Source organism: Sminthopsis crassicaudata, chromosome 2 (genome assembly GCF_048593235.1).
Source record: "Sminthopsis crassicaudata isolate SCR6 chromosome 2, ASM4859323v1, whole genome shotgun sequence".
NCBI classification, from domain to species: Eukaryota; Metazoa; Chordata; class Mammalia; order Dasyuromorphia; family Dasyuridae; genus Sminthopsis; species Sminthopsis crassicaudata.
In genome coordinates, this window is record NC_133618.1 from 642,000,265 (window position 1) to 642,018,013 (window position 17,749).

At 40.7% G+C, this 17,749-nt stretch overlaps 1 protein-coding gene across 4 annotated transcripts in view; it reads right to left on the minus strand.

Annotated features, from left to right (window-relative positions):
- The window catches only part of ARID5B (AT-rich interaction domain 5B), a 210,307-nt gene that overhangs the window by 17,414 nt on the left and 175,144 nt on the right, over positions 1-17,749 (minus strand). For all 4 annotated transcript variants that reach the window (XM_074296641.1, XM_074296643.1, XM_074296642.1 and 1 more), the window contains one exon: positions 9,491-9,588. In XM_074296641.1, the coding sequence (XP_074152742.1) occupies positions 9,491-9,588 (98 nt within the window). The remainder of the gene's footprint in view (positions 1-9,490; positions 9,589-17,749) is intronic.

Consider the following 17,749-nt stretch of genomic DNA (forward strand, 5'->3'; position numbering starts at 1 on the left):
AAACTTTAAAAGGAGGAAAAGAGGGGAAAAAAGATGATAAAATAAGCCTTTTCTGGGTGACTTTCAGAAACTAGCCTTGGATTGCTTGAATTGGGGGCCCCTGATAATAATACTGAGCTTTGTGAGAATTGTGGGAGAAAAAAGACGGCAAAATGGTGGGACTTCAGTTGAGGAAAGGAAAAAGGAGACAGGCTATGATAAAAGGAGAGAGGGAAGGATGAAGGCAATGGGATGGGACAAAAGAGAAGAGAATATGATAAGAGAGGAGAGGAAAGGATGAGATAGAATGGGATGGGATGGGAGAAAAGGGGAGGGAATGAGAGGAGAGGATCTGACAAAAGAAGAGAAGAAAGAATGGAATTGGATTGGATAGAACAGAATAAAATGGGATGAGATGGGGATAGGAGGGGTTATGAAAGGAGAGGGTTATGATAAAAGGGGAGAGGAAAGGATGGAACAGAATAGGATAGATAGGATGGGGTGGGAAGGGAGGGGAGGGGATAAGAGAGGAGAGGGTATGATAAAAAGGGAGAGGAAAGGATGGGATAGGATGGAATAGAATAGGATGGATGGAAAGGGAGGGAAGAGGATAAGAGGAGAAAGTATGATAAAAGGGGGGGGGAGGAAGGTAGAGGATAGGATGGGATAGGATCAATGAAGAGAGGAGAAAAGGCAAAGAGGTTGGATTGGAGAGAGTTCCAGAGCATACCCTCTCTGCCCCTTAAAAGAGAGCTAAAAACCTACAGCACTGAGAAGGAAAATGATCTCTCTGGGGATCTACAATCAAGTATGTGTCCAAGGCATGAACTGAACCCTAGCTCTGTGGGTAGCCCTTATTCATTCAGCCTTGGTATCCTTCTGCCCTGTAGTTGACTAACTCCAAAGCTTAGAATTCTGGAGCTAATTGAGATCTCAGAGACACTGAGAGTCTCTCTCTTTCCATCTAAAGAACCTTCAACATGGAACTTTTCTGAGGGGAACAGTTTTTGAATACGCACCTAAATAGAGATTTTCCTTCTCTTTGGTGAATCAGATCTCTGCCCCACTTTTTCCTTCTGCTGACACTGTTAAACAGCCATATTTTCAATCTCATTTATGTTTCAATATTTCTTTCCCTTTTGTTACACATTGCAACTCACCAAAGACCAACAGAGATCTGAATATTCTGTAGGGAATCAAAGTTGATCACATTCATCATCGATCCTATCCCAAAGCTTTACTCATACTTCCAAGTCGAGCTCCTATCTCCCTCCTTCCATCAGTGAATTCTTCTCTGCTGCCTTGGCTAAAAGAGATCTCCGTCTCCATTCTGGAAACATCACTATAATTTACTCTAAGACACTCCAGGCCTTCTTGTATTTCTCAGTGTGCCATGCCCAGAGCGGCTCCTCAATGTCCAGGATCAACTGCTAACAGTATTCAAGAATGACAGAAAAAAGTTGGTGGGATGCTTGAAGAGGAGGGCAAGAGTGAATGGATTCTAGGAGTTATTCCAAAGTGAAAAACTAATTTTCTGTTAGGTTACATTATCATCATCCCAACATAAGATCACAGCTCTAGGACTGAGAGGGACCTTGGAGGCTATCAAGTCCTAAGCTTTTGGGAAACTGAGGCCCCAAGGTCATCCCATAAGGTCTTCCCTTCCAGTTCTAAATTTATGCTTCTATAATATTGTCACATTTACCCCTTCAGGTCTCAGTTTCCCCATTTGCAAAATCAAAAGCCTGACCCTGATGGCACCAGAGGTATTTTCCAGTTTGGATATGCATTGAAAGTGGGATTTAAACAATACCATAAAAATAAGGCTCGAGAAGGTAACCCACCATCACCTGAATTTACACCCAGTGTCTTCATGGTATGAGTGAGACGGCCAGATCAGGGGACACAGGCTATCACTGCTCTTGGCCCTCCTCAGGTCAGATCTTCAGTACAGTGTCCAGTTCTCCTAATTCTCTATGTCAAGGTGTGTTGAGCAACTACAGAGCACCCAGAGGAAGGTGACTGGGAAAGTAAAGGGTCTAGGATAGAGGAGGCTGTGCCCACAGACTTGTGCTGTCCCAGATGGCTGAGCCGCACTGATGTAGCAGCAGGAACAACGTCCTCAGCTTGGGAGGTATGAGTTCAAATGCTATCGATGAGACTTCCTAACTGTGTGTCTTTTGGGCAATCCCCACTTAAGCTCTTGAACTCAGTATTCCCCATCAGTAATAGGGGATAGTAATCTCTCACCAGAGTTGTGAGGAAAATGCTTTTGTCTATCTTGTAGTGCACCATATGAATATATATTATTGTTAATCATAATAACCATCTGAAGGTAGCTTTAAAGAGGGAAAATGAATTTAGAAATACATTTGGCTAATCTGTCCTGGGAACAAAGAAAGGAAGGAAGGAGGGAAGGAAGGAAGGAAGGAAGGAAGGAAGGAAGGAAGGAAGGAAGGAAGGAAGGAAGGAAGGAAGGAAGGAAGGAAGGAAGGGAGGGAGGGAGGGAGGGAGGAAGGAAGGAAGAGAGGGAGCAAGGAAGGAAGAAAAGAAGAAAGGAAGAAGGAAAGGAAGAAGGAAAGGAAGGAAGGAAGGAAGGAAGAGAGGGAGCAAGGAAGGAAGAAAAGAAGAAAGGAAGAAGGAAAGGAAGGAAGGAAGGGAGGAAAGGAAGGAAGGAAGGAAGAAAGGATTTGTGTCTACTGTGTGCCAGGCACTATGCTCTACAAATATCTCATTTGATCTTCAAAACAAGGTAGATAAGTGCTAGTATTATCCCATTTTACATTTGAGGAAACTGAGGTAGATTAAATGACTTATTCAGTTATTAAATATTTGAGGTCAAATTCATATTCACGTCTCCCTGATTCCAGGGCATAGCTCTACCCACTGAGATACCCAGCCCAGAGTAAATGGCCAGTCTGCTATGAGATAAGATCCCTTATTTCTGAGTGGGAGATCAGATTAGATGGTCTCTAAGATCTCTTCAATTCAGAAATCCATGCTTCAATGACCTTTTTATCCATCAACTTTACTTTAGGGTGGCAAAAATATACAAGAAGAGACCAGATTTCTATCTGAGCTGAGAAAGAACAGAGCCATAGATCACCTTGGTTTTCCTTGGCCTGTGTCCACATAATTTGCAAAGCTGCCTTGGAATTTGGAGTATTTTTAGTATTGACACAGGGGCATAGTTTTATCTCACTCCAAAATATGTAACCTGCCCCGCCCTGCCCTGCACTTCCATGGCAATAAGGCTGTCCCCTCTGGATGCCATTCAATTGATGAACCCAAGAACACCTGGCCCAGGTATGGGCCCCTTACATTCCTCAGGGGGAGCCTTTCCTGATTTCTTGGCAATATGCTGGATCCATGCAACACTCAAGGAAGGGAATCGGGGCTTACAAAAAGTTCAAACATGGCGCCAGGGCATCTCAGTTCAAACCCCAGCTCGGCCGTTATTGAGCTGGGTGACTATATTAGTCATTTAACATTAGTTTGCTCATTTGTAAAATTAAAGGGACAGACCTTGGCGGGAGGGGGGGCGCTGTGAGTTCCCTTCCAGTTCTAAATCTATGGTCCTATAATATTGTCACTTTTACCTCTTCAGGTCTCAGTTTCCCCATCCGCAAAATGAGGGGCCTGCTCTTGATGGCATCCTGGGAGTCTTCCAGCTTGGCTCTATGTCCCTATGAACTTGGTCTGTACACCAGGAAGAGGCCCCATTGCAATCCCCTCCTCCCCCAACGACATTTGTTTATGATTTTGAGTTTCTTAATACTCAGAAAAGCACATCCTAAAAAACTTTTGTCTTAAAACTCTTTTTCAAATCCCTAATAACAACTTCATGCACTCCACCGAAAGAGACCATGTAATTTATTCAGGAAAATTAAAACCAGTAATCTGGTATTTTGTGTGAAGGTTTTCTTTCTCTTTTTTTTTTTTTTTTTTTTTTTAAGAGAAGAAAAGAAACCCGCATGTGAAAGCAGACCCATTTAAGTAAGCTGCATTACCGTCATAAAAAACAAAGTTAAGAGCCTGTTACACCCCAAAGAAGCCATGGTCCATTTGCTCTGCCACTGACAGAAGAAAGAGACTCGGGATCCCCGAGCAAAACAGAAGCATCTCAGAATAGAGAACGGTGCAGCCCACGGAGGGCAAAACATGCAGTTCTTACAATTCTGCAGCAAATAGGGAGATATTCCTTTCCACTAATCCCCAATGCAATTCCAAGTCTGAATTTAGAGCAAGTGACGTCTAAAATAACTGGGGTACAACTGTTTCACTCTTTTTTGTTGTTCTTGGCTCGCATTTTATTTTCTCACTTTTTTTTTCCTTTTTGATCTGATTTTTCTTGTGCAGCAAGATAATTGTATAAATATGTATTCAGATATTGGATTTAAAACATATATCTATTTTTTTTTGTTTTTATTTACCAGATATATGCATGGGTAATTTTATAGCATTGACAATTGCCAAACCTTTTGTTCTAATTTTTCCCTTCCCCCCCCACCAGAGGCAGGTGGACCAATACATGTTAAATATGTTAGAGTATAAATTAAATACAATATATGTATACATGTCCAAACAGTTGTAAAACATATATCTTAACATGTTTAACATCTAGGGAAAGGGGTGGAGGGAAAGGAGGGGAAATTTTGGAACACAAGATTTTGCAGGGATCAATGTTGAAAAATTATCCATGCTTATGTTTTGAAAATGAAAAAGCTTTGTCCTGAATTCAGGAGGACCCAAGTTCAAATCTGGTCTCAGACACTTAACACTTCCTAGCTGTGTGACCCTGGGCAAGTCACTTAACCCCAGCCTCAGAAAAAAATAAAATAAAAAAAAAAATAAAAAGCTTTAATCAAAAAAGGAAGTTATGACATTAAGAATTAAAAAAAAAAAAAAAAAAAAAAGAGTTGGCTCAGTGGATAGAAATAAAGGCCTGGGTTTCAGAACATCTGATAGCCTCAGACACACTTACTGTGTGACCGTAAGCAAGTCAAACCTGTCTGCCTCAGTTTTCACATCTGTAAAATAGAGTAATAATAGAATCTACCTCTCAGGGTTGTTGTGAGGATCAAATGAGATAACTATAAAGCAAGTGAAAGGATTATGTAAATATTAGCTATTAGTATTATTATTATTATTATCACATCATCATTATTATTATTATGCTTCAGAGGCTCTGCTGAGTTTGAGCCATCTACATAGCAACAGCCTCTCGATGGGAAAACATAAATGCTTTTTCTATTGGTAATCATCTGAAACACGAGCAATTAAATACAGTCCTAATGGACTATGGCCAAGAACCTGGTACTAATATTAAAAACTGACAGAGATGAATAGGTTTGGAAGCAAAACGAGGCTGACAAAGCCATTTTTATGAAGTGCTTGAACCCGTTTGATTTCGACCAATCAGAGGCAGGTTTAGGTTAGTCCGGCCCTGGCGACAACAATGCATTCATTGGCACAGTGGTGATCCTCGCTATGCCTTAAATAAAAACATCCATTGATTCTATTCAATCACTTGTGCTTTCATTACTATGCTCATTAATAAACCCAAAGTAGCCCGAGTCACATGCTGTATAAGTAACACTTACTGAGATACCGGCTACTTTTTTTTTTCCTGATTGTAAAATAAAGCATTTACTGGAACATGAAACACATGACCTGAAAAGAATGAATCAGAGGGGAATATACAGTAAATCACTCTTCTTCCTCCTCTTCCTGAAAAGAAAAGTGGATGTTGGGTAAAAATAAAAGCCAGTTGCTACTGTCATGGTGGAAAATGCCAGAAAAGAGGAACATTTGCCTGCAAAACAAATGAGTTCAGAAGACAGTTGTGAGTTTCCAAAGGCCAGCTGATCACCCATGAGGAATTTCTGACCCTTCTTCTTTCTCCAATGTTATTTGGAAGATTGTCGGCCTTTCACTGATTTAGTTAACACTGGATGGGTTCATCACTAATACATGATTTAGAAGTTAGTCTCCAATCACAGTGAACGGGGCAACTGAGTCTGAATATGGACTATGGTTTGGGGTCTGGATACATAGGTTCAAATGAGTATTTACTAAGCATCTACTGTATACAAAATGACTGAAACACAGGTCATGATTTTGAAGTTAATCTCCAATCACAATGGACACAGCAACTGAATCTGAATATGAACTCTGGTCTGGGGGCTGGATATATAGGTTCAAATGAATAGTTAATAAGCATCTACTGTATACAAATCAATTGGAACATAGGTCAGAATACATGATTTTAAAGTTAATCTCCAATCACAGTGGACAGGGCAACTGAATCTGGATATGGACTTTTATTTGGGGTCTGGATACATAGGTTCAAATGAATAGTTACTAAGCATCTACTGTATACAAATCAACTGGAACACAGGTCAGAATACATGATTTTGAAGTTAATCTCTATAATCACAATGAACAAAGCAACTGAGTCTTAATATGAACTTTGGTCTGGGGACTGGATATATAGATTCAAATTAAGAATACTTTGTAAGCACTTACTGTATACAAGTAAATTGGAATACAGAAAGGACATAAATAAAACAGTCTCTGTTCTAAAACAGCTTTCATGTTTATAAGCCCTTGGAGAGTCAACAGGTAACTTTCTGGTAAGGAGCAAACTCTAATTTTAAGCACCTCCAATGAAGCCCCACTCTACAAAAGTGACGGTTTAAGGCAATCTTGCAGTCCTATATATGTAGCTAATTCCCTAGGACTCAGTTCCTTTGACTCTTTTTTTGACCCTGAGATTATTCATGAAATAACCAGACTCCCTTCTCCCTCAAATCATCCTTTCATTCATAATCATTTCCCTGAAACTGCTCCAGTCATAAATTTCCTCACTAGGATAGCACAATGAGACCCGAACAAAACATCTTGGGGTGTTTGTCACTTTCAGGAGAGACAAATCATTTATGATTTAAATGCTGCCTAAAACTCAAAGGTGAGTGATTTGACCAGAGACACTCAGGCAATATGTCTTGGGTCTTCCCAGTGTTCTCTGTACACTAGGCCCTACTGCTCTTATTAACAAGAATGAATAGTATAGGGAATGGGAGTTTTGATTTTTGTATAAGATACAAAGAATTGTCATTAAGGATTTTTAAAGTCTACACAAGGACTCTTATGTTTAAAAGAAAAAAAAAAAACAAAAACAAAAAAACAATATATTTCTAATATAGCATAATTTCAATTTAAAATTGAAATTATTTATATTTTATATATTGAGTTGAATAATTGAATTATATTGATTCAATGTAAATTGAATCAATTTATAAATTGAAATTAATTATTATTATAATTTTATGGTGGGGAGGGGAACTAATAACATAAACTTGAAACACTTTTTCTAGGAATCTCTCATAGAGATACATTCATGGGGACAAAAAGATCTTTAGAAAGAGCTACAATTTAACCCAACTCCATTCACTATAACTGTGCCCCAAACACAGAACAATGATTTTTGTTTCAGTCGTGTTTAATTCTTTGTGACGCCATTTGGGGTTGTCTTGGCAGAGATATTGGAACATTTGCTATTTCCTACTCCAGCTCATTTTCCCGAAGAGGAAACTGAGTCAAACGGGGTGAAATGACTCGTTCAGGGTCACAATGATCCTGTCTAGTGTCTGAGGCCAGATGTGAACTCAGGAAGATGAGCATTCCTGACTCCAGATCCGGCACTCCATCCACTGCACCATCTCCTAGTTAATAATCATAACAACAACAATGACAACAGCTGTCCCAGTAATAATAATAATAATAATAATAATAATAATAATACCATTTTTATATGCATTTGCCAGATGCTTTAAATACATCATTGGAATTTCTCGACAGCTCTATAAGATAGAGACTAAAGTCATGGCCACTGCCATTTTACAGAAGAAAATAAGATTAAGAATCAGACAAGAAGCACTTATAAAGCACCTACTAATGTGCCCAAGAAGCTAAATTATTTCTAAACTACAGGCAATAAAAGTCAAGAGGCAAGATTTGAACCCAAGACTTCCTGACTTCAAGATTTATATTCTTTCCACTAGATCTTGCGGCTTCCTCTCTCTAGAAATTTCAAGTATGCTTTCAGTATTTTTGAAGGGTTCCAACTGAAAGGGTATCTCATGAATAGCAGAAAGAAGATGGGACTTCAGTCACAAGGCCTTGGTTTGTGGGTTGGTAAGTCATGTCAATACACACATGTACCCATATATGTACACACACGCAGACTGCTAGCTCATCCCTTAGCCCCATCCCTTCACCTTCACCATACGGGGGATGGCTTAGAGTATATCTAATTGTCCTTCTGACTGTAAAATCTCACAGGTGAAAAAACCCAGAAACCAAAGCAGCAACACTCTTTAACATCATCCTTTCTATTTTCACGTATGGTCAGCTAGTGATTTGTTCACTGGGCAATCCTTGTCCCATCACCCAGTTTACATTTCTTTCCTAAGCGGGCCCTGGGAAGTCCATCTACGATGGCCCTTTGTGGTCTAAGCTGGAAGGTGACTGTGTCATCCAAGAGGAACAATTAACAGATATATAAACAAGCCTGCCTTCCCTCCAAACAAACAGGCAAATTGTCTATTTGTTCAGCTTTCTGCTCTTGCCCAGAGTCTGGGACTTTCGCGACCATCCACAAAGGAATGATGTCTGCATTTCACAAGCCTTGCATCTGATACCGGGATGCTGAGCTTGAGAGACACCTTCCTGTTGAATCACCTGTAATCACGGCAGAGTGTGACCTAAACAAATCACCATTTAGCTTTGGGAATCGAAGCATGAAGCAAGGACAAGTGGTGACTGTTAACTATTCTTTTCTGACACGAGTAAGCCAGGTGTTGCCCTGATGAGAAAGCCGGCAGTGCTACATCTTCGGCTGCAGGCCGTCCTGCTAAGGCTACGTCTTGTTTGGGCTGTCATACCCTTCCTGACAGAGGATGAAGCTTGTAAAAACGGGGCTGCAAAGAATGGCTTTCATATGTCAAATATGTCTTTGTAGATAAAAACATCAACCAAAGGAAGAAAAACCAGGGAAATGTATAAGGGCTAAAGAAATGTTGACTCTCCAGGCAGAGCAGGGGTAGTCTCTCTGGGGAGGACCCCAGTGGTTCCCCTGGAGGTCTGAGAATAAATTTCTGGATCTATGTTTCTCTGAAGTTCAACTTGGGGGGCAGTCCTTAACCTATAGAGAATTCTAGGGGGAGTTAGTAGCAGTAGCATTAGCCTATGAAAGGGGGGCCCCTCCCCAATGGGTACCGCCAACCCATAAACCCAAATGGAAAAGTCTTCTTTGAGCATCTGTAACCGTGAAAATACAAACTCAGATTTTCGTCGCCGAGTGGTAGGTTAATTAAAGTGGCGGAAGGATGTTTTCCATATCTTTTTAAAAGTCCCCTGACCTCCTCCTCTTTCTTATCCTTGACCAAGTATCTCCGAAGGAACATGCTTTTAATTAAACAAGGATTGAGAATAAGTGTTCTCTTACCTTTCATAATGTCTGCGTGTACACGTAGCTGCACTCGTGCTCCCTGGATTACCCCCTAATTCATCATAAATATGCTTCCATTGTCGGCGGGCTGTTATCTGCAAAAATGGCAATGGAAAATTCAAACGTGCATCTTTAGAGATTCAACAGCATCTGAGCACACAGCCTTGAATGCATATGCAACAGCGCAAGAGAACAGTATGTTCTAGAAACCCAAGAGCAGAGAAGCTACGGAATTATACAATAAGCTTCTGGCTTTGTATCCTATTCTGATATTCATCCCTTTTCTTGACTGGGAGGAAATGGAATTTGACTGTTGGTTCAATATCATGTCACTCCATTTAGTTTCACAAAAGGCCGCTCTCCTTTATTTCCCTCTCCCTCCCCCCATATCCTGACATTTGTTCACCCCAATCAAGTTCTCCAACTTATATCTCACTCCATCATATCCCACTGGATAACCATTGGAATGAAACTAGAACTCGGCAAAATTATCGATTAGCTCATTAGTTAAATGGATCGAGGAAATCAAACCAGTCACAGCCGTCCTGGGCTGTATTTTTATTCCAGCTTGCCACGTCCGCCAAAACAAAATTCAAATCTGTAACTTTATATGTCACAAGCTGTTTATTTTTATTCACTTAGGTCAGCAAAAGACTCTATAGATCAAATGCTAACAAAATCTAAACATACTCCCAAGCAAGTATGTGAGCTACGTGTTTTATTGGGCTGGATGAATGAAAATAAACATCTTACAATATACTGAACTGCCTACCATGCTCTTGTTTTCTTTTTCCTTTTCTGTAAAGAAATTAGAAATCTACAAAATAACAGATGGGAGATCTGGCAAAAGAATAATTTGGGGAAACCACGTCATTACTCCATCCCAGCAAGGCTAGTGGGTGTGGCCTTGAAACTAAGAATAAAAAGGGCAAATTTCTAGGCCCTATGTGAATGCCCACAGAAGACAGAAGTGGCCAAGGGGCTACTTTTGGTGGGGTCTGACACAATCAGAGCCTAAGGCTCGGCTGAGATACCCACAGAGCTGCCAGTGGAGTTCACCAAGGGGCCACAAGCAGCAATCAGAAGGAAAACAAATCTCACAACTTGCAATCTAGGCTCTGTAATTGTAATCTAAAGAGGAGGAGATGGGTGGTTAAATATTATAGGGTAAATGGCGCCTTTCCTGCTTTACATAAAAAGAAACCCTTCATTTTCGTAAAACCTTCTCAACAAGCCAAAGTCGGGCCTTGAGACAATATGTTATTTAGTATTGTTCAATTCCCTGTGAAGTAGTCTCGAAACCCTTTGTTTGGTGAGTTCTTATTAGAAAGAACCACCTCTCACGTCTACCAGCAGGTAAAATGGAAATTAAAATCCTCCTCTATTCATAGGATGGTTTAGATTCTAATAAATGGTTACAGGAACCTTTTCAGCAAGACTCAAAATACATATTTTGATAAGGATTTTATATTTAATGACAATCTTCCCCCAACCTGCTTAAAGGTACAATCATGAGCTAATTCTGTTCAAGAGGCCCGATTTTCCTTCAGAGACTTTGTAGGTAAAAAGGGAAGAAAGGATTGTTGAAATACGTCACTTCCTGGATGTATCGCTGCTCTCGAGCCTCTCTGGACAGAGGGAAAAAGAGGTGAGTCTGTTGTATTAAACTCAACCGTCTGAGGTCTGTTGTCCCTATCTTCCATACCGCCCGTGACAACTTGGTTCAATGTGCTCCCTCAAGGCCATATGATAAACCAGCTTTGGGAAAAAGTCCTTCTGGTTACGAATGTTTGCTCCTTGGCTTTGGGCGTTTTATCCACTGTGGAGCGGCTGGCTAGTGGCTAATGGCTAGATTCCCTCAGATTCCCATGCTCTGTGTTTGCCAAAGTCTCTCTGGTCCTTATTAATGTCTCTCTCCCCTGTTTTAGGCCGGCTGTCCGTGACCTGGACCTAAATTACTTCCCAGAGCTGAGCTGGCAGATTCCAAATCTCTCCACACTGGTCACCAAACAATTCCAATTATGACTGGATTAACAGGTAGTGACTATCGGTGCTTTCTTACCCCATGGTGGGCCCCACTGTCAAACCTGCTTGTGATATTGAAAAAACATGATGTCTTTGAGAATAAGCAATGAATTATCAAAGGAGAAGACTTCTGTTCACACTGGGATTGTAACCGAGTCAGCTGGAAGTGTGGAGGGCCCAGTTCTGAGTTAATAAGCCATGTCCACACCAACTTGAGTCGGTGTTTGCTAGCCCCTACTAGTAGCAATTGTGTCTCTCTACAGCTCTTGCTGACATTAGTGTCATCATGAACGAAGGATCTCAGAGGAGCTTTTCTCTGTTTTGACTATTTTAACTACATAACCCTGAAGGGCTGAGTCCCTTGATGGGTAGAGGTTTTAAGACAAAATGCTTTTTTTTTTTTTTTTTAGGCTGGAGAACAAACAAACAAACCATGAAATGTGCTCTTACCGACTACAAAAGGCTTTTAAGTCCTGGGATCTCCTGGACACAAATTCCTCTTTGCTCTATTTCTCCAGCCTCCCTCTCACTTACTTTTCATTCAAATGCTGACCATGGGTCCTAAAATAAGAAATCTCAAAAGCCCACTCATTGTAGGGTATCTACGATGCGTTGGAGACCGACAAGAAGCAAAGTAATGACGTTTGCCATGATCCCGTCCGTCTAGGGACTAGCTACCAATAGCTACCACCCAAAAGGCAAATTTCCCTTTCTATTAATATATGGGAGATAGAGCCTGTGCCTGGGATTTTCTTGATACATGGCACTCCCAGATGAGGGAATCTCTTTTACAAAAGCTTTTCAGCAACATCTTTGCAACTTCCAGTCCTGGAGAATTCCCTAGTTCATGAAGAGATGACCCAGCCAGGATGTGTCAGAAGTGGGCTTGAACCCCTCACCTCCCAGGCTCGGAGCTTCACGAATCATCCCAAAGATCTTAATTGATAGCAGTAAGTCAAGACTTAAATGTCTCTCTCTTTTTGGCACTTGTACTCATCCCTAAAGCTCTACTTGGCAAATACAGTGCCTGCCTACATAGCAAAGCCAGTGCCTAAGTAGCCTCCAGGACATAGCATCCCTTACGTGGTGAGCGCTACAAGACCAGAAGCCTCTAGTTGGGTTAGGAGATTTGAGATCTGCCCAGCAATTGTTTTAGGTCAGCCCTTCACTGAACCTGGCTCACCTTCAGCTGCCCTATTCACTCATCTGTTTTGTTTTGTTTTTTCACTACTGGGCTTTCTGAGGTTCTACCTGAAGAATTCCAGTATTATAAAGATTTGATTCCTACAAAATCCCTCACAAAGTATGTTCTTTGCTATTTCTCCCAGCCCCACTAGCTTCTTTGGATCCTTCCTACATGCAGAATTCACCTATGTGAGCTTGATTGCTAAACAAAGCAAACAATATTTTTTAAAATATCATTTATGAGAGAAAAAATATTTGCCTCTTTCCATGTCTCAAGCCCTCTGGCCATCAAGAGCTGCCTGATTTGAATGGTTTTTAAAGAGCTATTCAAAGGCCAAAGGGACCATCTTTTGTATAGACTCAGCTCAAAAAACAATCTATCCCTCCACCATCTTCATGATACACTCCTGACAAGGCTGGGCCTGGGCCTTCATCCCTGTAATAAAGCCCAATTCTGATACCTTCTCTTGGTGTGGAGATTAGTCAAGCATCCCCAAAGGCTATGCCAGTGGCCAGAATGATCTTGACTGTGCCCTCAGAGGGACTCTGTTGTCTGAGAAACTAGACGGATCAAGTTTGGAGAGATTCATCATCAGAAGGTTGGCTACCATATTTTGGAGGGGAGATGAGGTGATGCTAGGGCAGGACAGAGACCAGAGAGGATGCTAGGGCAGGTCATAGACCAGAGATTGAGAGCTGAAAGGGACTTTAGAAGTCATTTAATGAAATCTTTCTTAAAGAGAAGAAAACTAAGGTCCAGGGAGCTAATACTAATAGCTAACATTAATATGGCTCTTTAAAGCTTACAAAGAATGTTACAAAAATGATCTCTCTGTTGATCCTCCTAACAATCTTGTAAGGTAGATGCTACTACTGTTCCCATTTAACAGATGTGAAAGTAGAGTCTGAGAGAAATAAAATGACTTATTCGGAGTCCACCAAGAGGCCCTGGCAGAGAGAGAATGACCCAGGTCCTGTGATTCCAAATCCAATGTACAATCCTCTCATGTAATGATACTATCTACTAAGTGGATGAGAGGGCTCTGATCTCTGCCAGTGTGGGAAGTACCTTCATCAATGAAATCAAGGGTCTTTCAAAAAAAGAAAAAGAGGACAAGGAGGATGCTGGGATCAAATGAGTTTCAGATCTATCTGTCCCAGTGAGAAGAGAAAGGCTGACGATCTGCTGGGACCTTGGGGTTGCTCCACAGTGGCCAGGACAGGCCCAAGGGTCATTTGCTCCCAAGACTACTCTAGACCAGTGTGTGAAGATTTCTTCTGCAGGAGGCCCTAGGGCTAGCTGAATTCAACGAATATGCATTTTTTTTTCCTGGTAGCACTCTAGGAACTCAAGTCTTTCAAAAGTACATGACATCATCCTTGGCCCAGCTACTTTCAAATTAAGCAAGAAGCTTTGTCTGCCCAGAGAACTGAGGTCAGATTCGGAGGATGTCAAGAGAATGATGTCAAACTGCCGAACCCACACATTGTGAAGATCACGAGCATTTGCCAAAATGAAAAAGAAAAAAAAAAAAAAATCACGGCTTTGTTACTTGTGGGAGGGGAAAGGGGAAACAATTAATCGACAGGCTTAGCAAGGACTGTTGTGGTCCATCATCCCAAGCTCCCAGAATAGGAATCCATTCAGACTTTTGGGTTCCCCCCTGTGATCCTCTTCCCAGCTCTTGGCTGTCCTCGGCCACTGGAACAATGAGCCAACAGGAAATGCCTCTCAGACCAACACAGGTGTCAAGAATCTTGGAAAGACCCCAGTTGTCTCTATCAGCTCTACACCCTTAGCCTTCAGGGAAGCTGAGAGGTCACCCGCCCACCCTTTGTCTAGCCAACAGGGAAGGGAAAAGCATGGCCCCATCAGAGCGTATGTCTGAAAGGGAAAGTTGGAAGTGACAACACGACTGTAAGCTCCTCACTGTACATCAACAAGAGCGCCGGCATCAGCCTTTGTAGAAAATCAAATCCATCCCAGTAGATTAATGGGCTCTAAACATTGGGCTCTACAGACACCGCATCCATTTCCGTATCGGCCGGCTGGCCAACAGAAGGAAGAGAGCTACTTCTGACACACCACAGAGACCTGAAGAACAAATTCTGCCCTGTCTTTTCTTTTTTTTTTGAATTTGTCATACAATTTGAGGGCTGCGACTGAAGGCTCCCACAATCTGAAACAGCATCCAGAAGTTTTGAAATAGCTTGCGACCACAAACAAAAACAAGCCAATTAAAAGAGTCCATTCTGTAACCACCACAGATTCCAGTGAGATGTCTTTATCTTACCATGAGTCAGAAGCTGAACAGATAAAACTTCACGTTTTACACTTGTGATTGACTGACTAGTGCCATATACTAACAACTCCTCTTGATCCTCCTATCCTCTTTGAAGTACGCTTGTTTTCTCAACACCAAGACTATGGTGGGCTGGGTTTGAATGCTATCTCTAGCACTGAGCTCACTGAATATATTGGAGTCTTTTGACCTCTCGGAACCTCGGTTGCTTCCTTGTAAATAATGAAATTAGCTCAGGTCAAGTGTTTTTAATTGTAGGGGTGTGTGTGTGTGTGTGTGTGTGTGTGTGTGAGAGAGAGAGAGAGAGAGAGAGAGAGAGAGAGAGAGAGAGAGAGAGAGATGGTTTTTCTTAAACCGTCTGGTAAACTCTTATTTCAGATGTTTTTAATGCATAAAAATTGAATACATAGGGACCAATTATATTGAAATATAATAATCAAAATGTTTATTTTAAAATTTCACATACTCCAGATTAAGAACTCTGCACTAGATGATCTCTCAATTTCTCTTCCGGCTTGATATACTATGTTCTTGACTACAGACCATTATAAATTAATAATATTTTCCTTTAGATAATATTAGATATTATTATATTATATATATAATATTAGGTATTATTAATAGGTTAATAGATAATATTAACTACAATTACCTACAATGATCATAAAGCTTGTGAGAATCAGAGGGCATAAAATCACTGAGCCCAACTCCCTTAACTGTATCATAGAAAACCTTTAAAATTAGCAAGACCCATCCTTAGACAACATACACATATAAGGGATCACTATAGCCCTATCAAGGTTGGTTATAAAATCCGCTTACCTAGATCCCTGGAAAAAGATTTGTCAGATGCTAGGAATGAGCTCAGAGAAATCAAATGAGTTTATTCAGGTTACATGGATAATTTAGGAATGAAGGGCTTTGGCAGTTGGGTATCTCAGAGAGAATAAATCTATGGGACAAATGACTCCTCTTGAACCCTTTTGGAGGGTAATTTTAAAGGAGTAGAATTAATTGCTTTCAAAATTTATCAGAGTCTATAAGAAAATATCTAAGTCAAGAAAACATTTGAAAAGAAGCAAAAAGTAAGTATCAGTCCACGGTGTTGATTACATGGGCTTTATCTGTTGTGCTTAACGTCAAAGGAAAGTCCCTATCAAACATAGTTCTCACTAGTCAAAGTGGGTCATCTGCCCAAGAGAAGCAACTGTCTGTATTTAGTAGATCAGCAAATCTACAACTAGACTCTTAAATCCTTAAGGTTTTCTAGTTGATGGCTCCCAAGAAGACAAAGACAGATACAGAGGAAACTGGGGATGCTGTAAAAGAACAGGGTCCTCTCCTCCCAGACCAGTAGGAGATGAGGAAGGTAAAGGATAGCTAGAAGAAGGTGGCAGTCACAGACTGGTTTTCTTTCGAGGTCTGCCTCCAGATGCAAGCAACATTAGCTATCATAAGGCATACATCCAAACGGAAGACCGACCGCAACTTGAATTTCAATATTCTATGTCCATTTAGCATTCTGAACACCCTATACAGCCTCACACAGGGATACAGTATTCTTGTACACATGTACAACTTTTGTTGTCATGCTGTTGCATGAAAAAGAGTACCTGGGAAGAAAATGACATGGGAATAAGTATAATAGATGAATCTATCAGCACTCTCTTCGAAAGCAAACAGCATTCAGAAGCTGCTGGGTCTAAAGACTGTATTTTTGCAATAGTAGCTTTCAACATTTGCAACAATACTATTCAAATATTCGGTCTGAATATTTCCTCTTCTTTGATATATCAAGGATCTGCCATTGAGAGTTGTTGTGAAGTCTCAATAAGATAACAGATACAAACTGCTACAAATATCAGCTATTGTTACTGTCACCATTATTTCACTGGTGTGGATGCTCCCTCTGCTAATCAGACTGCAACTTTTCTAAGACTCAACAGGTAATTTAACAACTGAAAGTGGCCAAAAGAGCTCAACTCTTATTGATGATGAATCACTACAAACTTAGCAAGACCTATCCTTGGACACCACTCATACACAGAGAGGATCATCAGACCCATACTTGAGTTCTTTTCAGTGAGGTGGGACCTGCCAGACCTTGAATATTATTGGCACAGCTTATAAGAACCCAGGACCACCCCCGAATTGTGATGAGGGGTCATGGTAAGACCGTGTGGGAGCTTGCTTTCTCAATTTATAGAAAATATTTATCCCTGTCTTTTACAATATAGGTTGGATCACAGGGTTAAGATTGAAATCTATAGGATTCACTCTGAACAAGTTACCATCTTTTTCACATAGATGAAGGCTATAATTAGCACAGTATCTTACTAACGTAGTAATCATAAAGTCAAGGTTGGAGCCTCTCTACTACTTCTATCAACAGAGTTATCCATGTGTAATAATTACATTGTTTATCTTGTATTCAGGACACTTGAGAAAATAAACACTGTGAGTTCCTCGGGCCCTATGAAATGCACATTCTATATGCAATTCATATGTAGATTTTTATATGTTATATTTCCTTATAAACATGCATATACCATATATAAAATGAATTTATATATGGGCACATACACATAAATCTATCAAAGATTTCCAAGGCAGAATGCTCAGCAGCTATATATCCTATAAATACGGGATCATCTATCTGTGTCACACAGTTTGTCACCTTTTCCCTGTCCTCTAGCTCCCTGCATCTAACCGTGACATTAGTTTGTTCCACAAACAATAGGTT